Below are 25,279 nucleotides of genomic sequence, written 5' to 3'. Positions count from 1 at the left end.
AATACGAGGGGGGGGGAGAGAGATGGGCTCCACACCATATATTCTTTTTTGTAAAGGTGCCTTTTTATTTTTACTATACCCCCCCTGAGAGGAAGTCATCCAGGTCGCCCACACGCTGATCCCCAAGGCCAATCAAATATTCAGTGAAATTTCGTGGCAGCACGGGAACATTTCTGTCCTGATCCAGGCCAGTAAAAAACGACTTGGAGACAAAACGGAAGGGAAGAACCATTGACTCTTTCTCATTTCGCAACGCAATTTCTGGGTTGTCCACAAAAGGAATATCCTTAAACTCTACTTGATTATTTAAAATGATATGGCAAACGAGGACAGCAGTATTTGTCGTCATTTGCATTTCCCCAAGATTTCTCGAAATGACAAACTGGCACTTTCGCAGAATAGAAGTCCTGTCATCAGATGGAACATTTCCAAGTATCCCTCCAAAGAGCAAGTAATCCAAGTGCTCCTTATCCTTGCATGTTAAAATGTCCTTGGCTTTCATATCTAATAGACATATTTTTTTCCATTCGAATTTTTCCTTCAACTCGCGGATGGGCTGTTCATAGCACGTCGGCTTATGTTCCTTGGATACTTCGTCGAAGGGTCTGTCAAAATTGGTGAATATGACATTTTTGTCCTTTACCGTTTCGCATATGTGTATGTACTCGAGAATACTCCATTCCTCTAGCTCATCCAGGTGCTCCACGATATACTTGGGGCTTGCCTCCTCCCCAATCAGCGTGCCTGCCTCGCCTGCCATGCGGTGTAAGGGCGTTATTGGGTAGCGAAATGTACACCGCAATAGTTTTTACATATGCTTCCCTTCTTACAAGGACTTCCCCCCCACACTGCAAATGTACATTTGCCCAACTCCAACGGCTCTCTTTCTACAAAGCAGAACCGGTTGAAAAAAAAGGGAGCAGCTTTTTCCACTTGGCAAAAACGCGCAGTTGTTTTCTTTCAATACGCCTTTTTTTATATATTTCCCCAAATGATTAAATTTTTTTTTTTTTTTTGTCCTTTTGTCGCACCTTTTATATCTGACTTGTTCATAATTTTTTCCCCCTTTTTTTGTATTTTTTTTTTTTTTTTTGGCTAACTCGTTTTTAAGGTGCTTGACCATTTTGGCGCCGAAACGGGGAACAACATAAAATATCCCCGTTCCAGGAAATAAAAAAAAAAAAAAAACAAAGAGTGAAACAAAAAGCCTTTCTTTCAAAATGCTCACAAGTTGGAGAACACAAAAACGGGAGTAAGAACAGCATAGTTTAAAGATGAATGATAAAAAGGTGCGAAACGTTTAAGCTGGCGCAAAGGTGGTATATATTAAAAATCCCCCTCTTGCCAATCAGCGGAGGACAGGAAAATTTCAAAATTGCATGCTACTGTACGCGATGTGCTGCTACGTACATGTGGTCTGTCGTAAACATTTGAGAGTGAAAAAGAGCGGGTCGGCAGAGGTCCCCTAGGGATGTTATGCTCAGCTTCTGCAGAGGCTTGTGATATGGGGACGCACGGCCACTTGGGGTGAATTTGTGCGCTGACCCTGTGTTTATAAACACCATCGTGTTTTATCATCACCTCCTCTCACCCGCCCATGGACGACTTCGAGTATTACTTCCTCCCAAATGAGGAGGAGTCGGAGCAGGTGAAGGGAGCCAAACTGGAGCTGCACAAAGTGCTGAAGCGAAACAGAGAAAGGCACAGCAAGGTAAACAAGCCGATGAAGGCGGCATCCAATGTGATATCGCTGCTTGGCGGGAAGGAGGATGCTTCGAAGGGGCAAATGGAAACATCTCCCCCTTGGAGCGATGAGGAGAAGGCCCACTGGAAAGGCATGCATCCCTCGGCGAGAAGCCAAGAGCACTGTTCCTCCAAAAGGAGGAGGAGTCATAAAGCAGACACGAGGCTCAAAACAGGGGAAGAGGAAGAATACCCTAGTGAAACCCGCCCAATACGTGATAATTCAAATGAAGGTCATGAACAAAGTGAGGTGAATTCGGAAACGCGAATTCAACCTGGTGATAGGTTAGGGGAAGCCGTATTGGGGGGAGACCGAAAAGGTAAAAGAAGACTCAATGATGATAATATTACCCACCATGGGAAAAAACCTAAAGGGGGGGTAGCAACAGTGACAAAGGCAATACCCACCGGGTTGAGCACCAATGGAGGGAAACACTCCACTGTGAATGACGACGACGATGGTGATGATAAAAGGGACACTTCAATGAAGTGGACCGCGACGGGAGGGAGTGCCAAAAGCCGAAGCAACAGTTGCAGCGGCATGTCTGAGGGGAGCGACCAGTCAGATTCGCTGTCCTCGGGAAGGTCCTCCTCGACGGACTACCTCTCCCATGATAAGGGGACGAACAAAAAGAGGAAAATAAAAAAGGGGACAATAAAAATGGAGGTGCACCCCCACGGGGGGGAGGGAAGAGGGGCGGTCAGGTTAACCATGTTAGCGCCGGAAATGGCAGATACCGCTGCCGATGCTACCACCACTGCGACGGCCAATGCGACGGCCAATGCGACGGCCAATGCGACGGCCAATGCGACGGCCAATGCGACGGCCGTTGCGAGGGAGGAAAGAGCGTCCGGCAATAACAGGCACGGGCGCACACCCGAGGAGCCAAAGCGGGAAAGGAAAAAGTACAGCGGGCTCATGCTCCTGCACAAGTTTAAAATAAACTACCAAAGCTTAACCGAGTCGGAGAAGAAGTACTACCTCTATATGATGAAGAAGCTGCGTGTGCGTTACGATAACGAGCGGCAGATCTTCTACACAGACGACATATTCACAAAGTGTTTCACAGAAAGGGTTCGCCAAGAAAAAGGCAAGTTCAATTATTTAGGTTACTTAGAATATGCTTGTTTCTACATCCTTGAATGGTTAACCCCAACGAGGGAAGAAAAATTGTTAAAGCATAAATCGCTAATAAGGTTAGAAGTAGTGGTGAAGTCACTCTTTCCACAGTGTACAATGCAACCATTTGGGTCATTCGTCACAGGATTGTCCATCCCGGGTAGTGACCTGGATGTGTGCTTTTTGAACATCCCCCTGGAAGACCTCGATGCTCTGTTAATCATTTCATACGCGTTAGTTAAACTAGACATGGTAGCAGACATACGTTTAATAAAAGATGCAAGAGTGAAAATTTTAAAATATACAGATAAAGAAACGGGTGTTCAGGTAGATGTTTGTACAAATCAACTGTCTTCAAGACAAACAACAGATTTTATAAAAAGTAAAGTGGAGAAATATTTATATTTGAGGCCACTAGTCATTTTGTTAAAGTTTTTTTTAAACACAAGAAATTTGAATGAAACGTATATAGGTGGGATTGGTTCCTTCCTTTTGTGTTGTATGGTTTTGCATTTTTTACAACTCCATCCTTCTACCTTCGACTGGACTGTCTTTAACAACAGCTACCTCGTGAAGTTACTCCTGGAGTTCTTTAGCTTCTATAGTATAGATTATAATGTGGACTTTAACTGCTCTGTTTTACGAGGCCTGGGTCACGTCATGCCGAGATATATGCGAAGAGAATTCGAAGGGAACAATCGACTTTGCTTTGAAAATCCTATTGACACTTCACTCGACATTGGAAAAAATGCGTACAAGATTAGGTATGTGTTTTATTTGTTTAGCCACCAGTTTTGCGCGCTCTCCAGTTTGATTCGTGGTTTGCGCGGGGCAGCGGCACGCGAAGTGGGAGGCGAAGCGGGAAGCGACGTGGCACGCGGAGCGGAAGAGAGGCAGGGCAGCTACGCGCAACAAGAACAGGAAGATGCACTGGGACGCTACGCCGAGGGAGACAAACTAAACGCAGCCGGCTCCATGTTCCCCCTCTTCTTCGCCAATTTTCTGAACCCGGACAGCATCGTCTTCACGAAGAGACTCAAGGCGGACTTCCCCAACCCGCAGTGGAACATCAGCCACTTCAACTTTGCCGTCACCACGGAGGACAAACACAAGCTGCTGGAAATGCTGCGGGACGATTGGACCTCCTACTTTGATCAGGGCCTTCCCCCCGACTCCGCGGCCCTCTTCGCCGCCTTCGACCGGGCCTTCCCTTTCTCCCTGGACCTCTACAACAACGCCTTCAGGTACGGTTAGCCGCGGTTAATCTGTTAAGCGGTGGAGTGATGGCGCGGTATCGCTGATACGCCGTAACGATTATGCACCTGCTCAACCGTGCAGGAAGCGCTTCGCCGCCAAACGCACATTCTGATCAAAGAGAGAACTTGTGATCATTCCGTTGGGCTCATACAGCGGGTTCAATAACACCTTAATATAATTTTCGTGAACGACCTCGAAGAAGGATCGGATGCTATCATCAGAGGGTACATGGATGGCGGGTCCACCTGTACCGCTATTACCCCCACTGCTAACTTCATTCTTGTTTTTGTGAAGCAGTAAAAACTTTATGTGTCCTGTGGTACAGTATGCTGAAACGGAATAGCTGTTAAACGAATCAATCGTTTTTAAAAACAGATTTGTGCATTTCCATACCAGGACGTCTAGTGAATCTAGTGACTGGTGAATTATGAATTGTGCTAGGTGTTCTGAAATATCTTTTTTTCCATTCATGGTTAGGTCAGCTTCGTACAAAGGAATATCTCCTTTTCCTATTATAGCCAACACGTACACCTGGTACGTCGTCCCAGGGCCACTTACACTGTTTCGACTCATCCCCGTGTGTGTGTCAAGTGGCTACTTGGCGGGGGATATTTTTCCCTTTTTTTTTTTTTATTAGCAACTCATTTATAGCTGCAAAAAAAGCTCATTCGTTGCGCCCCTTTTCGAGAATAGTTTCGCTTCACAAACTGGGCGTTTCCCTTTTTCCCTTCCTCTCTGTGTGTCATCTTTAAGGGGACATTCCCCAACATGTTTTGCATTTTTCGCGTTTGCACAGAGGGAGGCAAAAAAAAAAAAAAAAAAAAATGAACAAGCCAAATTAAAAAGAAACAAAAAAAAGGGGGTAGAAAAAAAGGGCAACAAAAAAAAAAGGCCAAGCATAATGGAATACACCACTACGCTCATGTGCCACTTGTTTAACAGTTCCGTTTGACGCGAGCAATCCTGCCCTGGCACCACTGACACCTGTGCCGAACTGCTGGGTAACCCCAAATGCGGCCACGCAGCACTGTACGTGTATACGAAAAAAAAAAAAGGACACGCATTGGGAGGAAATAAAAAAAAAAAAAAATAAATACATAAAATGAATATAATAAAATGCTCCACGGAGGACGAACACAACAATACAAAGGCAAATCAAACAATTGCAGAAAAAGAACACAAATGTTACCATCGCCCCAACGGAGGGGGTCTCATTATGCAATACGGCCAAAGGGTCTACAACACAGGTGCGGGAAAAATGAACGGAGCGCCACACGTTATGTACAAAATATACGTGCAGACAAGATAGGCGCACATATTATGTGTAAGTAGGAATGGGGGGTTTGGGTGAAAAAAGGGGGTCCCCCTCCCCGTTCTACCTGCGGTCAGCTAAAGCACGCTCTGTTGTGTTACCGGCGATACGCCAAACCTCTCACTGATCACTCCACATTCTTCACCTTGGGCACGAACTTTTTTATTTCCCTTTTGAGTTCCACCTGTTTGTTTAATTTCACTTTCACTTTATTCTTGTCAATGAAGATGGCATTTTTTTTTGCCTTTTCGAGTATGTTCTTCAGGTCCGGTCCATCTGTGCTGGACTCTGCGAGGGGGTGTGCAGTGAGGGTGGTGAGGTGACGGCGGTGCAGTGAAGGAGGTGAAGTAAAAAGGACCAATGAGCACGCGGAACGCAAGTCCGATCTACACCACACGTTACAGTGGGGCGCCCGAACGACTGGTGCCACCACCCTCCATCCCCTTACGTGATTCGACCTCCGCGGGCGCAGCAGACGCCGGCATGGGAACGGGCTTCTTCAAAATTGCGGGAGGGCCCCCTCCCACTTGCTTCATCTTCAAAAGGGCAAGCATTTTATTCTTAATGGATATTTTTTTCTCCAAGCGTTTTTCCGCGTTCGCGAGCTCGGGTTGTTCTTTGGGCGGGGCAGCATTTGCATCGGTTGTCTCCGTCGGCTTCTCACTGGGGGTTCCCTTCGTCGCAACCTCAGAACCTTTGTCTTCTTGCTCTTTAGATGCAAGTGGTGTCTTCAGAGGCATTTTTTGAAACAGCTTGTTTAAGTTTTCTTTTTTGGGTTCTACCTTTATTTTCAGAATTGGTTTGATCGGCTTACTGGCGACGTTGTTGTCCTTCGGGTCGCTGTCCTTTGTTGCTGCGTCTACGGGGTCGCTCTTCGCATCGTCACTCTTCGCAGCGTCACTCTTTGAAGCGGCTACTGTGTCCGCTTTCTTCGTCAAGTCCTTCTTGCCCGGCAAAGGCAACTTAATCTTCATCACCCCGTCCTTCAGCACTGGGGTGATTTTCTTCAGGCCGACTGGACTCTTCTTCTCCAATGCGTCTTTTGGCCCTTCCGTTTTCACTTCCGTTTTCACTTCCGTGTTCACTTCCGGCGTGTCTTCCGTCTTATCTGCCGCCGTGTCCTCCTTTTTCTCTTCCGCTTTGTCCTCCTTCTGCTCCCCTTTTTTCTCCTGCGGGACACTAGATCCCTTACTGCTCGAGAGAGGTAGACCTTTCTTCAAAAAACCGCCCAGCTTGCTGGCCTTGCCCTCAACGGGGGTCGTGGAACCACTGCTACCATCCTCCTCCATCCCCTTGAATGTGCCATTCTTGGACTCGAACCGCATCGCTAAATTTTTTATACGACTCTGAACTAGGGAAAGCGGGGTACCACTTTTTTCTCCCTCCTGATTATGCTGACTTCCAACCGGGGTGACACTCTTCTTGCTGCTGTCTCCATTCAGGTGATTGAGGATGATTCGTTTGGAGGTTTCCTTCTGGGGAGTGCTTCCCTTCACATCGGAGCTAGACTTGTTGGCGTCCGTCGAGGCGGCTGCGGGAGAGGGGTGGTGAAAGTGCGATATGTGTGCGTGTGTTGGGAGCGGCTAACTTGCAGCAATGCGTTCGTGGCTGCGCGGCTTACCCGAGTCGGCATTCTTCGAGGTGTACGGCTTGAAGGTGACCTTAGTTCCCCTCTGAAAGAGGCTCGCCCCCTTCCCTGTGTTGTTAGAGGATGGCGGCTTCACGTGCATCTGAGATGGCTGATCGCTTTCCTCAATAACCTTGCTCAGAAGGGCGCTCTTCTGAAAGGCCACTTTGGCGCTGCTCTCCACCTTCCGATCGTCCCCGGCGGGAGCGCCGCTTGGGTCGCTCTCTCCGTATGGAGCAGCCAACGTCGACTGCTGCGTCAACTGCTGCGACGATTGCTGCGTGAAGTGCTGCACCGACTGCTGTCTCGCCTTCATAAAAATCTCCGCTGGGAGGAGCGCATTCGGTGGGCAAGCAAACACGGACACATGCACTTTGCCAATGACCTCCGGCTTGGCATTTGCAACCCTCGAGTAAATATCCCACGACGCGTCTCTCACTAGCGTTTTCTCACTAATGAAGGAACACATACATGTTCCAACCAACGCTTTTCCATTAACGTCGTGTACGTCTATCATGAAGCTGGGGATGTGTCCTGCTTTTTTTTGTGGCACTGATGTTAAATTAATTGTATAATCAATGTTAAAAATACATTTGCCTCCATTACCACGTCCATCCATGTCCCTGGGCTTGGTCACTCTCTTCGTGTTTTGAATTGCAGAGGTGGTCGTCTCACTGTCGTATCGGACTACGCAAATAATTCTTGCATTTTCCTTCTTGTAGCTAATTTCCAGGAAGCCAATTTTAATACAGAACCCTTGTAAGTCCTGAGGGATAAGTTCGCTGCTACCTGACTTGTGCATATCATACTCGTTTCGTACCTGTTTTCTTTGTTCTTGTTCGACGTACTTGGTGAAGAGTGCGTCATCAGTATAGTTTTCCTTGGAGCTTTCTCTGTTGAAAGCGCTTCCGCTTCGCCTCACGGAGTCAGCGAAACTTTCCGCACGAGAACCACCGAGGTGACTGCTCCTTTGGTGACTGCCCCTTTGGTGACTACTCCTTTGGTGAGAATCTGTTGCGAAAACCTCATTGTGAGGGGCATACTGCGAGGGGGGTAGCCAACCGTCCCCTTCAGATGGCACCACTGGAGGGACAGGAGGAATGGGCGGGCTAACAAATTTTCCATCTTTCAGTAACCCAATAGAGCCATAATACAAGACCCCGTAAAGCGAATTAATGCGAGGGTCAAGTGTCCTACATGGGTAAATATAATCGAGTAAAGTCTTAATGGTGTTCCTCTTACTGTTCGTGTTGTCCCCATACGCATTGACCTCCGCCGCAACCTGTGTGCAAACACCAGAGAACGACTGTACCAGGGTGTCTAGCTGTATGTATAAAAGGTCAATACGCCTAACTGTATCGATTAACGAGCTCTGATTCTCTTTTATGTTTAGTAATTTATTTTCTAGCTTATCTGTGTAGAGTTTATTTTTTTGCAACGTCGTGTAAGTCTGGTTCAGCTCTTCATTCAAGTAATAATTTTTCTTTTCACAATCGGCTCTTTTATCCTTCTCCATTTTATACAACTTGAAATAAAACCTAATTTTGTTTTCTAGTTCTTCTAATATGTGTTCAATGATTTCTGGTTCGGGTCGAGATCTTTCGTGAAGTGTGTCCTTCGTTAAGCTATACTTGTTTTGATGCACCTCCTCCAAATTATTCAATGCATCCGTCCATACCTTCCCCTCACTGCTCTTTTTTTTCTTCCTCATTTTTTTCGGTTTGGGTAGAAGGTGAGTTTTTTGCTGGTGTGTATCTCCGTTGATATTATAGGTGCAGCTCTATCGGTGCCCTTTTTTTTTTTTTATAACTAGTAACGTCTGCTTTCCTCTCGCTGGTAAACAATAGCATGTGCAAAAACAATTCGCGTGATGTAGGTAACACCGTTTTTGTAGGGAAAAAAAAAAAAGGACACAACTTTTAAAAGGCGGTGTCGTTTTTAATATCAATAAATAATTTAAAAAAAAAAAAAAAAAAAAAAGACAAATTGGGGTAAGTACAAATGTGCGCTCACTGAGTGTCACGAGGCTCGTTGGATTCGCTCGTGAGTGCAGTTGGACAGTGGCTGTTAAAAAGGGCGATTAAAAAGGTGTTAAAACGGGTACTGGCGGTGGCCGTTGACGTGACAACATGAGCGAGCTTTCAAAGCAGACGTTGAGATCGCCAAAGGGCGCGTCTCTTTAAAAGCGTCTACTACGAAACAGTGCGTAAAAGTGGAGGGGAGAATGGATTAATTGGCGCAACAAGAGGTGGTGCTGGGTGGGAGGTCAGTCTGCGCGCGCGTACATGTGTACAGGTACAATATATGTGTATACATTCACGTACGCACAAATGCACCCTGTACACAATGCGCGAACCTTGAAGGAGGTTCAAGGACGCCTGAATCCGCGCGAAAATAATTTGTGAACACGCGCAACGTCGTTCCGCAGGTCGCGCTGCGAATTCGTGTTTGGAAAAATTTTCCAAAAACGAGTTTGCTATATTTTAACACATTTTTTTTTTTTTTTTTTTTTTGCAACAATTTATGCTTTATTTTTATTTTTTAAGGTTTATTTTTTACATTTTTCCTATTTTATATGGACAAAATTGCACTTCGCGTTTAATTCCCTATTGTGCGTTTTTTTCCGAGCGTTTGAAGTGGATGCAGGACTTGGACGCCGTTGCTTCGTCCGGTCGCTGGCAGAACGACTCTGCCAGTCGGTGTCTTTCGCCTTCGGACACCGGATTTTTTTTTTTTTTTCTTGCGCGTCCAGCTTTGTGTTTATTCTTCCATTTCATCGCTCTTCTTCAGTTCACATTCGCGATTTATGCAGTCATTTTACTTCTCTTGTTTATGTTCACCTTCGTGTTTTATGTGGCCACCGTCATCTCCCTTCTGAACAGCTTCTTCCTGCACACACACACAAATGCACGCATGAAATTGCCTTTTTTTTTTTTTTTTTCTAGCCACCTTGTTCAGGTAATTTTTTTTTTTTTACAAAAGCGCACAAATGTTTTAATTACCAATTTTGGCTAGCTCCTTCATGAAAATATTATGACTGTTCAGGTGAAAAATTGAACATTCCTCCATATTTGTCTTTGTTTTCATCGTAGAATTAATTTGACGTTATTTGTTGAAAGCGCGAATTGACAACATGTCTAGGCGGACACATGTGCGTAAATGTGCGTGGCATCTCTTCAGACACAAGGACAAACTGGCAAATGGCAAGTGGCAACTCACGCGAGTAAACCTTTACAACAGTGCGTATATACCCATGGCCGCGTGCGTTGCCACGAAGTAACCAAAGACACCCCAAAAGGTTGCGGCAAAGGCCAAATCAGGTCTACCCAGCACATCGGACATAAGCGCAGCAGTACTGGGCCCCCCGACATTTGCATTGATAGCTAGCAAAACTTCGTCTACATGTAAAACCAAGCGAGACCACTTGGTAACCATGTTAAACATGTACGAAAAAAAAAGAACACAAATTAAATGAGTCGCCAATAGGCATATCACCAACATGGTCAGCGGCTTTACAGTGTTACACAAAACGCTCACATCAATGGACATCCCTGAAAGGGACAAATAGTAAACTGTTAAAAGGTGCAAAACGGTTGAGTAGTACTCTGTGGCCCTGAAATAAATATGTGTGACAACAACTGCTGCTCTCTTTGTGCGTCTCGTTACCCGGCTAGCCATCATGTGTGCAATGCAGTCCAGGCAGAATAAGTAGCCAAAGGCAAGCGCAAATAAAATGTACGTTTTGAATTTGTCAGCCTGGATGTAGGAAGTAACAAACTGATATATGAACTCGTAGTCGCTCAACATTTTCGTGCTCAGTCCTATTATGAGCACCACGGATAGGCAGTCACATAGGCATTTGCACAGCAATGGGGGTAAGAAGTACATCTGATGGTTCTTCACCTGGTGGTCCTCCCATAGGGGTAATGGCCAGTCCTCATCATTTGCGAATGACCCGTATGATGAGTACTGGGGTGAATCACACAGGAGGTGTGTTATTTCTTCTCTGTCCTTTGCCTTCCTCTCTTCATCATATAACTTCACTGCACTTGCATTTTTCTTCGAGATACATTCACTGGTGTTGAGCGACACCGGTTTCTCCCCGTGGACAGAAAAAAAAACACCAGCATATTTCCATAAGGGCAAAGTGATAAGAAACAGATTGGTAAACAAATCGTCTAATATGAACATGCTGTTTCTTTCGAGAATGTCCACCGCTAACAGGTCAGCTACCTCCACAAAATTTATGTAGCCACCGATGTAGGTAGCAACGAAACAGCTGGTATTTTTCCTCAAACGTTCTTCACTCCCCTTTGTGCCATGTTGCAAAAAGAACCTTTTCGTCAAGTGGTAAGAACTGACTCCTCCGATGAGTGTCCCTACAGCACCGAACATAAAAGCGATGCCAAACGGCGCAACCCTGCTGCTGCGAATTAGTAAATTGTACAAGGATTTTTTTTTCTTTCCTTCCTCCTCTGTGGTAGCAGTTTCACACTCTTCGCCTTCACGCTGCTCACACACAATTGCCTTTTTTTTCATACACGAAAAAGTCATCATGAGGGATATGCATAACGAGTAAGACAGTACCCGTTGCATAACCCAGTCTACATATTTTCTGTCGTCAATTTTTATTTCGAGCATTCCATTGAGTATTATGCCCAGAAGGAAGCTGAACAAATGCACACTTGGGAATTCCTTCCATTTTTTGCTAAACTGAAGTGGCAAAAACAGCAAGCAAATCGCCAGGGGGGCAATGAGTGCGTTGTTCCTCACTCGTTCAATCATCAGATGGTGCCACGAACAGTACAGTGTTTCACTTAATCGTGTTTCAATTTTTTTTTTTTTTTTTTCCAAATGAGGGTAGAACAGGCTAGCATGTACATTCGTTCACATTTTAATTATGTGTAAAGTGTATGGGACCCTTTTTTTTTTTTTTTTTTTTGTTCGCAAGCTTGTTCTCTTTTAATCGGATCAAGTGACGCCCATGTGGTTGCCACTCCACAGCGGTTATGGTTATACCATTTTTGTGGCGACTCATGTGAGCATTGCCCACGTTGTTGAACCTTTCAATTTGTGAAGAAATGGAAAAAAAAAAAAAGACCAATTATTGATCAATTTTGTTAACCTCCATTGTGGTATTTTTGTTCCGCCTTGTGGCAAACTTCGAAATGGGGATGTAGAGGAAGACGTCGTTGGGGCGGTGGCACAGAGGAGCACAAGAACACTGCCGTAACGCATGAGGGGTTGTACATATATATATATATATTTATATGTACGTTCCTGGTGGTGGTGGTGGTGTGCGTGGGGACCTTACTTTTTATGAGCAACCTCACTTGAGCATTGTGGCCTCTCGCCATACACCTACGTATGCCCAGATTTTTTCAAAAACGGAAAAAGTGTAGACGACGTTACAAAGCTGCTTTTTTCAAATGCGTCTTTATGTTTGCAAAAATTGGGTGAACGTGTCACAAATACCATTGCAGTGCAAAAACACGTAGCTAGCTGGTTAAAAGAAAAAAAAAAAAAAAAAAAATATGAACTGTTCAGGCAAAAGTGAACAATACGGAATATTTTCCAAAAGGGACATATTATAGTGTTGACAAATTTGCAATCGTTTTGGGGTTTTAGCGGGACGGACAACAATGGGGTTACCTTTCCCTGTTGGGAATTGCCTCATTTGCGTTGCATGCGGGAAGCAACACATGGGGGGGGCCAACATACATATAGGAACTGTACATATACATATCCTCACACATGTATGCATATGCCAATTGCGAAACGGCGTCCCCACCCACCAAGCGGCAAACCGAACGACCGCTTAAGTAACAGTACAGATGGACACATGGCAATGCAGCACCACGACATGCTTCATCCAACCGCGTGCGCAGATAACCTGGGGGACGATCTGTCGAAAAATTCTCCACCCGTACGCGAAGGAAAAAATTGGCGACAAAGTCACAAATAACAGCCGCACATGGCATACACATTAAATAGGAGGGAGAACATTGACATCCCGGAAATTGGCAACCCCATTTCGAAGCACTTTTGAAGTGGCTCTTGACGTTTGAAACACTTCCCGGCAGTTTAATTGCACGTTTTATTTAGCGACTCTGCACGCCTCATCCTACCCCCGTTCGTGCCATTTTTTTTTTTTTTTTCTCAATTGTGCACGGCGTATGGACTGTATTTTAAAAAAAAAAAATTTTCGATGGGATAAAGGAATAGCACAACACGTAAAAAAATAGGCAATCTCCACAAACGTAGCTGAGATAAGAAGCGGCCCGAACGCTTGCCAGGGTTAAACGATTCTATTGCATATATGCTGCGCGTAGCAGTAGGCGCTTGTGGGGGATGTACTGTTGCGCAGGTGTTTTCCCTCTCCCCCAAGGTCACACCGTCATGCCCTCGTATGAACGCTGCTGCGCGGCTTTACCGCTTCAGAGCTTCACGCCTTCCCACCTCGTACCATCGTGCTTGCGGCCCTTGTTGGCGCGCTCACACAGAAGGATAAACATTTGAACAGATGGACGGAGAAGGCGATGGTCACGTCCACATCGAAATAGCGAGCGCGCCAGCCCTGTTCAACTTAGCAAAGTACTTTAAAAGGAAGCCATATTTTTTAATATCTTTCAGCACAAAATGAATGGCCGGATGGTGAGTTCCCGTGCCAGTTGTACATTACCCTATCGTACTTTCCAAAACGTGCGAATTTGAACATTTTGCTTCAGCCAAAGGGAGAGAGGAGGAAGCGGAAGAAAGGACAGGCAAAAAAAAGACGAACTATTTTCTGCTGTCGATTGAGTCCCCCTTTTTTTTTTTTTTTTTTTTTTTTTTTTTTTTTTTTTTTTTTTGCGTGTGAGGGGAGAAAAGTATCCAATCTGTGTTTCGGAAAATGCCGTATGTGGACAAAACGGAGGAGTTCTTCAAAGCGGTTGAGCGGCTGAGCAATGACAACTTCGACTTTAGGAAGGACAGGAATGTTGGTCAAGACACGGAGGTGAATGAGCTGGCGTCGAAAATCACGGACCAGCTGCACAGGGGCAACCAAAAGTTGCAGCAGTTGGAGCGATGTAAGTGATGGTGAATGGGGGGTGAGCGAGATGAGATAAGGTGGTAACGGAGTAGTAGCAACCGCCCCTTGGCCACAGAACGGCACCAGATGGATGGGCTGACATACGAACTGCAGCCGTGGGAAGTGCTTCCCCTGTTTGTTTTAACTCAGACGTTATGTTGCTTATTTCTTTTACGCGTATGTGGTTGCACAGAAGTGGGGTACTTCCAACGATGCGCTACCTCGTTATGAGGGGATTTACCTTTTGTTTTAGATTCACCTCTCATGGATCTCCTCCCTTTCCTTTCCTTCCCCCTCTCCAAGGTGTTCGACAAAAAGGAATATTCAACGACAAGACTTCACAAATAGAAGAGCTAACTTATGAAGTTAAGCAGACCATCACGGACGCTACCAACGACGTAGATGCACTGGTGCAGTATGTCTGCAATCTTAACATTAGTAACCCTCAGGGGAGGACACACCTGGACAATATTATTTTTTCCTTAAAAAACCGCCTTTTTGAATTTACGAAGAAATTTAAGGATGTGTTGCACATTCGGAGCGAGGTAGGGGTTGGCGTTAGGGTTTGGCGACCCTTCCCTGTGCTCCGCTGTGGTGGTCATCAGCGGACCTCTTACCTCTGCGAAAGTGCCAATTCGGTGGATGATGTGTGGATCCATGTATTGTGACAGCATGCCCTTTTTCCTCCCCAACTAAACCATGCTCATTTGCTGCCACACCTCATTTGCTCGCACACCTCCCCCCACCCTTAGCACATAAAAAAGCAAGTGAATCGCAGAAACATGTACTCTTACACGACGACGGAGTCGACATTCAGCAACCATAATTATAAATTCACGCCCCTTCGAGATATAGATATTGAGAGGTACTCTCTACACACATCTGTGTTTCGTGTGCACTTATATTCAGAGGTGTGCTGTCACGTTTAGCTGACCACATACATACATGCATTTTTTTTTTTTTTTTTACACTTCAGTGGGCAGCAGCAGACCCTAAAGATGCCTGAACGGACGTCCTATTTGCACTCCAGAGCGGATGCAATGGAAAACATACAAAAGATAATCGGGGACCTGGCGCAGATGTTCCAGAAGGTCGCAACGATGGTAACTCAGCAGGATGAAATGATTCGGCGGATCGACGAGGACATTGACACTTCCCTTTACAACACGAGAGAGGGACAGAACTATCTCCTATCCTACTTCAACCGACTGACGTCCACGCGGACACTGATAATACAGGTGAGTCTTTGCACGCATATAGGGGGTAGCGGCAGCTGTGTAGCTCCCTCTGCATAGCCACTCCAACCTGTAGCTCTCATCCCATTCATCCCCCACCTACACCTAAATGCCTTCCCCTTACAGATTTTCGCCTGCATATTAATCCTGATCGTTTTTTTTGTGTTGTTCACTTGAGAAGTCTCTGCATGTGGACAACGCAAGGAAGTCCATCCATGTCATGTCTCTTTTTTTCCCCGTTGCACCCCCCTTTGATGGAAAGGAACATTCAAGACCACAACATAGCGATGCCCCAACGTAACGATGCCACACCACAAACGGGCGAAGTTACGAATAACAGTGTTCCTTAATTTATTGTTTTTAAATTTGTAGTAACATTAATCAATTTGGTTAGCCAATTCGCATGGATTATAACCACTCTTTTTTTTTTTTTTTTTTTTTTTTGTGTGTATGTCGTTTTTGCGTCTATATATATGTGCATTCCCCATTTGACATTCTTGTCATAAGCGCATGTCATTTATTAAATGCTTTCCCTCCTCTCCCACACACGTGTGATTACACGTGTCATTACACGTTTGCAAATAAATGGAAGCGTCCACAGAATTAATGTGTTTCGTGCATGTGCATTTATGTCATTATGAAGAACTAGGGGGCCGGAGCCCTTCCTTATTGAAGAGGTCCACACGTATTGCACATAATTTGTGTGATGCGCCTCCTACCCCCTCCTTTGATTTAAACTTTATGCCAGCCTTTGCATTTGCGTGTGTGCCCAGGGCTACATTTTGATTCTTTTTTTTGTCCATTTTGTTTATCTTAAGTTTATTTCGTCTTAGCAAGCATGCGTAAGTGAAGTCTCCTTCTTCTCCCCCCTCCTTTACAAATCCTTTTGCGCATCCTTTTGTGTGCAAATTGTACGTTGCTTGGACCAAGAGTGGCGATCTTATTTTACGCGCCCCCCCCGGGGTGACTCCTCCAAGTTGTTTACTTTAATTTAAGAAAACAATCCCCCTTTCGCAATTAAAATTGTATGAAATTAATTTGGTTTTGTCCGCTTGGCACGAGCAGCAACAGCGGTGAAGTGGTGTGAACGATAGTGTATAGCATTGCGTCCATTTTTGCAAAATCACCTGAACGGTTCATAACATTATGCACTTTTTTTCTACACCGTTGCGCGAAGCCAACGCCACGGCGAAATGCTCATTCGCACGGCAGCGTCCAACAACGTCCAACCTTTAAATCTACAGTAGTGTAAAATTAAAATACGAAATAACCGCACGAGCGCTTTTCAAAAGTTTAATGTCATAAAATGTGTTTAATTATTTGTGCATGTAGTATCATTAAAAAAGGGGAAAATTCACACAGCGCATGGGATGTGCAAAAAAAAAGAAAAAAAAAAAAGCATGACGCACATAGGGTGCACACTCAGCAAACAAGCTATCTCGTTCGTTGGGCCTGTACGGTGTAAAAATTTAGCGGTGGGAGTTCACGCCATAAAAAACGTTCAGCTAAAACCTTTTAAACAATGGCCGACGCGGCGGAAGATAACTTAGGCCACAACTCTGCGCATTCCCTTGCAACGGGTCCTGTTATTGCTGATCCCTTCATTTCTCCTTTGGGGTTAACGATCACACCGGCGTTGTCTTCGAAGTAAATGAAGTACCCTTCGTGTCTTCTCCAGGCCTTCGACTGACGCGTAATTATTGCATTTAGCACTTTTTTCCTCAGATCGGGTTTTCCCTTCTTCACGGTGGCTAGCACCATATCACCAAGTGAGGCAGCGGGCAGTCTGTTCAAACATGAGCCAAATCCCTGTCAGTAAAGAGGGGGGGAACAACAAAAAAAAAAAAAAATTAATGAGAATTGTGTTATCACATAGGAAACAGAAATATAGTAACCGTACACTCCTTCCTTCAGTACTCCCCCATCCGCACACAGAGATTATACGCCCTCCCACAAAAAAAAAAAAAAAAAATATACAAAGCCATTCGATCAGTGAATTGTTCAATATATCGGCTAAAGGATTTATCAACATGAAAGTATTTTTCTGTCCTATCATTGAAATCATCATAAAAGCTTTATATATTTTGGGCGTGGCAGAGCCGTTGGGGGGGGGGGGGGGGGGGGGGGGGGGGGGGGGCGTAGCGAAGGCTCTCACGCAGATACAATATTCCGCATAAGCGAATGCCTTACCTGTACAGCAATAATGTACAAGTTTTTGCCTCCACTGTTATCGCAGCAGTTGATGAGAGCTCCCACGGGGAGGGAAAGCGTTATCCTCATCTTGTTTTTCAACGTTCCAGCTCTTCCTCTTTTCATTTTGACTTATCTCCACAATAGAATGGTAAAAGAATAATAAAAAAAAAAAAAAAAAAGTGACTTAACTACGCGATGTAAAAACGTATAACTGCGTATATGTTTATGCTTAACAGTGATCTGTAAATTTGCGGGGAGAATTGCAAAAAAGAGGGAAAAAAAATTAAAATAAAATAAAGAAAAATAAATTAAAAAAAAAAAAAAAAAAAAAAATTAAAAAAAAAAAAAAAGTAAAATAAAAAGCACGCGAGCAGTGCTGGCTTAAACAACGTGTTTTAAAAGGGTGAACTGGGCAACCTCTTCGTTTAACTTATACATATCGGCGCTTGCAAGAAATGGCACTCCATAATCACGCGCGTTACGTAGATAATTACATAATTACATATACCACCTTCTAATGCAATTTGTAACCGTTTTAAACGAAGCATATTTTTTCATTTAAAAAAATGTTCCAACGTAAAGTTGTGGGCCACCGATCAATTTTTTCCTGAACCTTGCGAGGTTAAGTATATATGTGGTATTCCTAAAGGTTGACGCACGAAGGTCACGGTGCTTCCATAAGGGGAACAAAAAAAAAAAAATTAAATAAAGCTTCCAAAGTGTTGGTGCGCAATTACGGGCTGTATAGCCCCCTTTTAAATGGGAAAGGAATAGCAGTATTTTTATGCGGCGCAAAGCCGAAGGGAAAAAAAAAATAAAAGGGACACCGCACGAAAACAAAAGGCTTATCCGTTTTTTATGCCCCACTGGAGCTACGTATTTTACCAAGTGAACCAACGCTGAAACAAATAGTATACACTGTAGGCGGGGATGTGGCTGTCGGGAAAGGCGCCGCTACTCTTGCCCCTGAACCCACGCTGGTGACGGAAAGGGACAATTTTGGCGCCGCCAAGTAAAACGCACCGAAAAATAATTGCGCCGCTTCTTTTGAGGCCTACATATGGAACGCTGGTGTTTGGGGAAATTTCCAGGAAAGAGGAGTGGTGCGGCGGCGAAAGCAAGGCCCACATGAGCAAGTAAAATAAAATATATAAAAGGAAGAAAAACTGAAAAATCGCGTATCGCACGTGAGCGTAAGTATAAATTCGTGCAATACACGATAGGGAAAATCGCAGCTGATGCAACGATACTGCGATAAAGGCAGCGTTTCCGTAGCCAACGTATGTTTTTTTTTTTTTTCTTTTTTTTTGGTGGGAGCCCAAAAAAGTGCTCTTTTTTTACCTGAACGGTTCATACTTTTTTCTTTCGTGCTTATGCAAAGGCACAGGCGCTGGATGCGGAGGGGCTATAACCTCAGAGGGCTTCACAAAGTAGGCATACCGGCAAGTGCGTAAAATCAATGTTCACATGATTTGCAAGCATAGGTTGTTCTGCATGGAACAGGTGAAGTACTTAAAACGCGAAACAATTTTACTTTAAAGGGCACTTGTGCATTTTGCGCACCAACGGCCCGTGGGAGAAGAACGCCTGTGATATACGAGCTCTGTTCTGCCTCCCTTAAACCACAAACATTTTTGCATAGAAGAAATCATTAAGGAGATTATATCTTTGCCCGTGGGACAAAATAAAAAAAAAAAATGCATTTTGGATTTGCAACACACAATTGAGTGGAAGAGATCGCCAAACTCGTTGCGCTTTTTTTCTTGGTATTTTGTTTTTTTTTCGTTTTTTCACGAATAAGGGTGATAAATCGTCGCGGTGACTCCCCCATCCGTGCGGTCCGCTTTCAGGCGAGCGGTGATCAAAGGCGAAAAGTGGTAACGTCTGCATAGGGGCGACCCAAACCTTCCCCCCTCATAGGAACAGTTACTCTACCACTTCGCTCTTCATCACTCTTCGCCGCTATTCGGCGCTCTTCACCGCTTCGCGCCGCTTCACACGCTGTGCTCCCCGCAATTTTGTAAAAGATGGAAAATGTGGAGAAGATATACATCCGGAACAAAGGCGACCTGTCGGACAATTTTTTTTACTTCTACAACTGGGTGAAGGTGAACTTCAACACGTGCCTCATCATAAGTGAGAATAGCAGCCTGCGGAGCAGCATCCTCGTGGAGTTGCTCAATGGGAAGAGGCTCGTGCTGAGTGAAATCAACGTGTGTGAGGCGTTGTTGCGGCTCACCTGCGGTGGGGGTAGCGATGCGGTCAGCGGTGCAGTTAGCGGTGCACCTAGAAATAATATCGCTGACCAATGTTGTGATGCTGTGCGCGAGGAGGAGCTCAAGTTCTACCTGAAGGGGCAGCTTGCGAAGGACAAGCCGATCGACGAGCAGTTCCTTCAAAGGGTGGAAGCAGAAATGGCCCTGCAGAAGGTGTTTTGTAAAGACAAACTGAACTTTGTGGACTTCCTCCTTTTCTCCATTTTTAAAAAAGCCAAAGTAGATCGAGTGAATGATGCTCAAGGTAGGTATCCCCACCTGAGCGCATGGCTTTGTAAAAACAATTTCTCAATCAAGGAGGAAGACATGAACTCCTTTGCCAGCACAAACTTTATTCAACAAATTATTGAAGACGATTTGAAGAAGAAAAAACACACATGTGTCATTACAAGGTTTCCACCTGAACCAAATGGTTACCTGCACCTGGGTCATGCAAAAAGTATATGTTTAAATTTCGGTTTATCGGAGAAGTATGGAGGGAGGACTCACTTACGGTTTGACGATACGAACCCAGTGACGGAAGAAATACGGTACATAGAATCTATTAAGCAGGATGTGAAGTGGTTAGGGTTCGATTGGAACGAGCATTTGTACTTTGCCTCCGACTACTTCGAGCAGCTGTACGAATGGGCCATTCAATTGATAAAGCAGGGGGATGCGTATGTGGATGATCAGTCCATTGAAGAGATAAGACAAAATCGAGGAAGTTTAAAACAACCCGGAGTTAACTCACCGTACAGGGAAAGAAGTGTTGAAGAAAATTTAACTCTTTTTACAAAAATGAAATTAGGAGAATTTGGAGAAGGAGAAAAGGTGCTTAGAGCCAAAATAGATATGGCTTCAGGGAATATAAACTTAAGGGACCCTATTATTTACCGCATTATGCATAAGACACATCCTAAGAGTGGAAACAAGTGGGTGATATATCCCATGTATGACTTTGCTCATGGACAATCGGATTCAATTGAAAAAATCACTCACTCTATTTGTACCCTTGAATTTGAAACTCATAGACCCTTGTATGAGTGGTTTCAGGAGAAGCTTGGTATATACAGGACGAGACAAATTGAATTTGCTCGACTCAACGTTACTTACATGGTGATGAGCAAAAGGAAGCTGCTAACCTTGGTCAATGAAAAGCATGTAGATGGGTGGGATGACCCACGGATGCCAACCATCTCCGGGATGAGGAGAAGAGGGTACAGTCCTGAAGCCATTAAAGATTTCTGTAGCAAAGTTGGAGTGGCAAAGAGAGAAAATATTATTTCTTATGAGTTATTAGAATTGTGTGCAAGGGAAGATATGAACAAAAAGGCCAAGAGACTGTTTGCCATTTTAAAGCCGCTTAAAGTTGTTATAACGAATTTCGTTCAGAACAATGAGGAGTTGCATGAGCTCACTGCACTGAACCATCCTAAGAATGAATCCATGGGACAAAGGACTTTGAAATTCGAACAGGAGATTTACATTGATGAGGAAGACTTTCAGGAGAACCCACCCGAACACTTCTATCGACTGGCTCCAAACAGGACAGTCCGACTGAGGTACGCCTTCTGCATCACTTGTCATGAGGTAGTGAGGGATGAGGACACCAATAGAGTAGTCGAGCTCAGGTGCACCTATGACCCGGAGAGTAAGAGCGGCGCGAATGTAAGTCAAGGCGGCGCGGAAAGTTCGAAAAAAGTAAAAGCCACCATCCACTGGGTAGCCAAGTCAAATGCGCAAAACGCGCAGTTCAGAATCTACGACAAGCTCTTCACCAAGCCGAACCCTGAATCCAACGAGGACGATGAGAATGTGGAAAAGCTCATGGAGAATTACACAGCACAACTGGGCAAGCAAAACTGCCACACGGAGGAAGAGGAAGAAGAGGAAGAGAACGACGCTCCCATGGAAAAGCAAAACCAAGTGGAAGAAAATAACCTGGGGTGGAGAAAATACATCAACAAAAACTCCCTACAGGTCCACCAGGGTATCGTCGAGAAGTATGCGTCCAGTTGTAGCGTGGGAGAAGCTATTCAGTTTGAGCGTATCGGCTTCTTCACCAAGGACAGGGATTCCACCGAGGATTGCCCCGTTTATAATTTGACCGTTGCGCTTGTGGAGAACAGTGCGCTGAAGAAGAAGAAGGAGGACCTCGTTAAGAAGGAGCTGGACCGTCTGAAGCGGGAGAAAGCTGCCTCCGAGCGCCGCCTCAAGCGGGAGGAGCGCAAGCTGCGCGAGCAACGCAAGCTGGAGCAGGCGGCGGCGGCCAAGGGTGATGCGAACGAAGTTAGTGGCGCGAACGCCAGTTAAGTTCGGCTACTGCATGCGACTACCGCATTGACACTACTGCATGCGACTACCGCATTGACACTACTGCATGCGACTACCGCATTGACACTACTGCATGCGACTACCGCATTGACACTACTGCATGCGACTACCGCGTTGATACTACTACATGCGACTACCGCATTCAGTACTGCCTTTTTTTTTTTTGCGCGTCACCCGGACGATCCAACAATTGGGCATATAGATTGGCCCGTTCTCTCCTACCACGGCACATAGTAAGTAGTGGTAGTTGTGTGCACCCCGTTTAAAAAGGTACGAAACAAATTTTTTCCTTTTTTTTTTTTTTTTTTTTTTTTTTCTGTAACCCTTATGAGAAGTACACCCAAAATATTCGAACATGATAAAAAAAAAAAAAAAGCAAATTGAAATGTTATCCAATAAGTATGTCTCTCACGTCCATGCGCTAATAACATTTGCATTTGCGCGGCGTCGTGCTTCCTGTGTGACCCTGGTACTGGTACTCTCCGATGTGTTGACAAAATTTCTTTCATAGGAGGGGAAACCCAATAAAATGAGTCGAACCAGTGGTAAGGGACCGACCACTCTTATAACACACAGATTGTTATGCTCTTAATTCGAGTGTGCACGCATATCAGCCCACTTGCATATGTGAGGATCCAAATAATAGGTGCGTTGTTCGAATAAGCAGAATAGAATAAAGAGGTTACACGTTTCTACGTGTGGTTTTCCCCTCTGTGGGAAGGTCACACATTTTTATATCCATGTGTATTATGTGTAACACACCTAGGCCTCACTTGTGGAGGATAGGTCCCCTCCAGGTCGTCCAGCTGCGGCTCGGGAAAAAAAAAAAAAAAACGACCATTAAAATTTCCCCAAAGGGAGCTGCACATGCACATTTCACTCTAGAGGAGAAGAAGCCCAAATGGATGCTCAAACTGCTAACACAATTATGTGCATATGCTTGTAGTGTGCTTATGATTTTTTTTTTTTTTTTTTCCTAATCAGTTCATAATGTTTAGAGAAAAATAACGTAAATGTGGAGAAGTTATATTATTTATTATTTTTTTTTTTTTTTCCGTTCACGCTTTTTCTGTTTCATTCTTGCTTGCTCCCTTTTGTCCTTTCCCCGAGTGCGCACTCCTTTTAAAGGTTGATTCATGTGTATTTTTTCTTCATCCCCCCCTGCGCGACCATCCGTTTGCGCAACTTTGCTCGACTTGGCATAACTTGGTGTTTGCCTCTCTCTCTCTCCACATCGACGACTTTTCGCGCACTCCGCATTTGTCCCCTGTCCCCTTGCCCCTTGCCCCTTGCCCCTTGCCCCTTGCCCCTTGCCCCTTTTTTTTTTTTTTTTTTTTTAGTAATGTGAAGTACCATTTATGCACAGCTAGTTTGCACATAGGTAGCGCTGACGTTACAAGGTGGATAATTGTCCTTAACAAGCACGTGTACGTGTTGATATAAGAACACACTCGAGGATTGAAGCATATGCACGCAGACTGAAGCAGACACACATGAACACCCCGCTCGGCATATGTGAAGCGTCCACACAACGACTAGCTAAAGATGAGTGTGAAAAATAAGTGCATGCTGCTTTATAACGTGGCGTGTTGCTCCCTCTGGCTCACTGTCCTCTTCGTATCCGTGCAATATGTGATCAACAAGGACAAGTACCCCATAAACACTTTTTGGCCCAACTATAAAAATTTAATAACAGTGACGCAGTCGCTGGCCATTCTGGAAATTCTGTTTACGCTCTTCGGTAAGTGGAGTCGTTAAGCGGTTAAGCGGTTAAGCAGTTGACCGAGTGCACCCCACACACACCTGGTCTTTACACCATCTTTGTTGCTTCTCCCCCCCCGCAGGCCTCATCAACTCAGTGGTCTGCATCGTCACGACGCAAGTGTGCAGCCGCCTCTTTGTCGTGTACCTCATTTTTAACTACCTGCCCGAAAACAACAAGTGGATCTTCTCCTGCCTAATCACATGGGCCATCATCGACATTATTCGCTACCTGCTCTACTCCCTCAACGTGCTGAACATTCATGTCAATTTGTTGGCGTCCCTCCGAAATAAACGTACGTGCGATGGTTGGCGGTGTGTTTAGCTAGCCGTTGCGCTAGCCGCGACGTTAATCGTTGCCGGCACTCTCCCCCCAAAAAAGGGGAAAGTATGCCCCATATGCACAAAAATATACATATATATGCCCCCCCCCCCTTTACCTTGTTGCAGTCCCCCTAATATTGTACCCAATAGGAATAACCTCCGAAGTTGTGTGTACCATATCGAGTCTGAAGAACATCCGCGCCACCCCCTCCCTCAGAGCATACCCCTACGCCATGCCCAACAATTTAAATTTCCAAATTGACATTTACTACTTTTGTATATTCGTCCTCATTCTGTATATTCCGGGGAGCATTTTTCTGTACGCCTCCGCCATGAGGTACGGTTCTATGCCATGTGTATGTGTGTATGCGTGTGTGTGTAAACAGCGTGCATTTCTGTTTGACACTTTTTTTTTTTTTTTTTTTTTTTTTTTTTAATGTAAATCGCCTGACTGTTCATAACATACAGGTTGTATAATTGCACACATTTTTTTTTCCATTTTTTCCCCCCACTTTTTTGTGTTGTTCTCATCCTACAACATCGCGAACGGTTTTGTGCTCTCCCTTCAGGAAAAGCAAAAAAGAAACACAAGGGATGGACAAGAAATTGGATCGAAGTGGCAAGAAGAATATATGAACAGAACGGAGTATGTTTGTTTGGGCCTTCTCCCCTGTGCAAATTGCCAGGGCCAGGGCCACCGCACGCACAGAAAATATATGTCAGAATATATATGTGCATATATGGCGGCATGCAAACACCTTTTTATGTGCATGCATGTGTGCACCTCCCTTTTCATTTACACTTGAACATATGACTCTACAAAATGAAGAATTTTTAAAGACAATGAGTTGTTAAAAGATACGCAGTTTGCTATAACGCGTAAATTGGGTTTGGGGGGGGGGGGGTTAAAACTTTTGCGTCGCGAAAGCATACGTTGTCAAACTTGTACAGGGTGCTTTGCTCGGGAAGCAGCACGGGTGTGTGTGTACACATATATGCGTGTTATATGTGCGTATTTAAAAAGAGGGCAACAAAAAGAGAAG

General features: G+C 44.8%; 9 protein-coding genes across 9 annotated transcripts; 4 read left to right on the top strand and 5 right to left on the bottom strand.

Moving 5' to 3' along the window:
• Positions 1–73: 73 nt before the first annotated feature.
• On the bottom strand, positions 74–760 carry AK88_04037 (uncharacterized protein; the record flags this gene model as incomplete). The annotated part of the gene is made up of 1 exon (XM_012481647.1): positions 74–760. One exon carries the CDS (start codon positions 758–760, stop codon positions 74–76), a length of 687 nt encoding a protein of 228 aa, XP_012337070.1.
• Positions 761–1,597: 837 nt separating this feature from the next.
• On the top strand, positions 1,598–4,117 carry AK88_04036 (uncharacterized protein; the record flags this gene model as incomplete). Its single annotated transcript, XM_012481646.1, has 1 exon — positions 1,598–4,117. The coding sequence occupies one exon, from the start codon at positions 1,598–1,600 to the stop codon at positions 4,115–4,117; it is 2,520 nt and encodes an 839-aa protein (XP_012337069.1).
• A 72-nt stretch (positions 4,118–4,189) lies between these two features.
• AK88_04035 (uncharacterized protein) lies at positions 4,190–4,693 on the bottom strand (the record flags this gene model as incomplete). The annotated part of the gene is made up of 1 exon (XM_012481645.1): positions 4,190–4,693. One exon carries the CDS (start codon positions 4,691–4,693, stop codon positions 4,190–4,192), a length of 504 nt encoding a protein of 167 aa, XP_012337068.1.
• Positions 4,694–5,559: 866 nt separating this feature from the next.
• AK88_04034 (uncharacterized protein) lies at positions 5,560–8,770 on the bottom strand (the record flags this gene model as incomplete). Its single annotated transcript, XM_012481644.1, has 3 exons — positions 5,560–5,720; positions 5,881–6,963; positions 7,054–8,770. 3 exons carry the CDS (start codon positions 8,768–8,770, stop codon positions 5,560–5,562), a joined length of 2,961 nt encoding a protein of 986 aa, XP_012337067.1.
• Positions 8,771–10,053: 1,283 nt separating this feature from the next.
• AK88_04033 (uncharacterized protein) lies at positions 10,054–11,844 on the bottom strand (the record flags this gene model as incomplete). Its single annotated transcript, XM_012481643.1, has 2 exons — positions 10,054–10,096; positions 10,295–11,844. 2 exons carry the CDS (start codon positions 11,842–11,844, stop codon positions 10,054–10,056), a joined length of 1,593 nt encoding a protein of 530 aa, XP_012337066.1.
• A 2,107-nt stretch (positions 11,845–13,951) lies between these two features.
• AK88_04032 (uncharacterized protein) lies at positions 13,952–15,543 on the top strand (the record flags this gene model as incomplete). Its single annotated transcript, XM_012481642.1, has 5 exons — positions 13,952–14,129; positions 14,435–14,676; positions 14,884–14,996; positions 15,108–15,369; positions 15,493–15,543. 5 exons carry the CDS (start codon positions 13,952–13,954, stop codon positions 15,541–15,543), a joined length of 846 nt encoding a protein of 281 aa, XP_012337065.1.
• Positions 15,544–16,881: 1,338 nt separating this feature from the next.
• AK88_04031 (60S ribosomal protein L23) lies at positions 16,882–17,682 on the bottom strand (the record flags this gene model as incomplete). The annotated part of the gene is made up of 2 exons (XM_012481641.1): positions 16,882–17,175; positions 17,557–17,682. 2 exons carry the CDS (start codon positions 17,680–17,682, stop codon positions 16,882–16,884), a joined length of 420 nt encoding a protein of 139 aa, XP_012337064.1.
• Positions 17,683–19,586: 1,904 nt separating this feature from the next.
• Positions 19,587–22,130, top strand: AK88_04030 (glutamine-tRNA ligase; the record flags this gene model as incomplete). Its single annotated transcript, XM_012481640.1, has 1 exon — positions 19,587–22,130. One exon carries the CDS (start codon positions 19,587–19,589, stop codon positions 22,128–22,130), a length of 2,544 nt encoding a protein of 847 aa, XP_012337063.1.
• Positions 22,131–23,696: 1,566 nt separating this feature from the next.
• AK88_04029 (uncharacterized protein) lies at positions 23,697–24,872 on the top strand (the record flags this gene model as incomplete). Its single annotated transcript, XM_012481639.1, has 4 exons — positions 23,697–23,892; positions 23,996–24,208; positions 24,363–24,573; positions 24,806–24,872. The coding sequence occupies 4 exons, from the start codon at positions 23,697–23,699 to the stop codon at positions 24,870–24,872; spliced, it is 687 nt and encodes a 228-aa protein (XP_012337062.1).
• Positions 24,873–25,279: the final 407 nt, after the last annotated feature.

The sequence above is a fragment of the Plasmodium fragile genome (genome assembly GCF_000956335.1).
Source record: "Plasmodium fragile strain nilgiri unplaced genomic scaffold supercont1.52, whole genome shotgun sequence".
In the NCBI taxonomy this organism is placed as follows: domain Eukaryota; phylum Apicomplexa; class Aconoidasida; order Haemosporida; family Plasmodiidae; genus Plasmodium; species Plasmodium fragile.
This window is presented reverse-complemented; position numbering and strand designations above follow the sequence as displayed.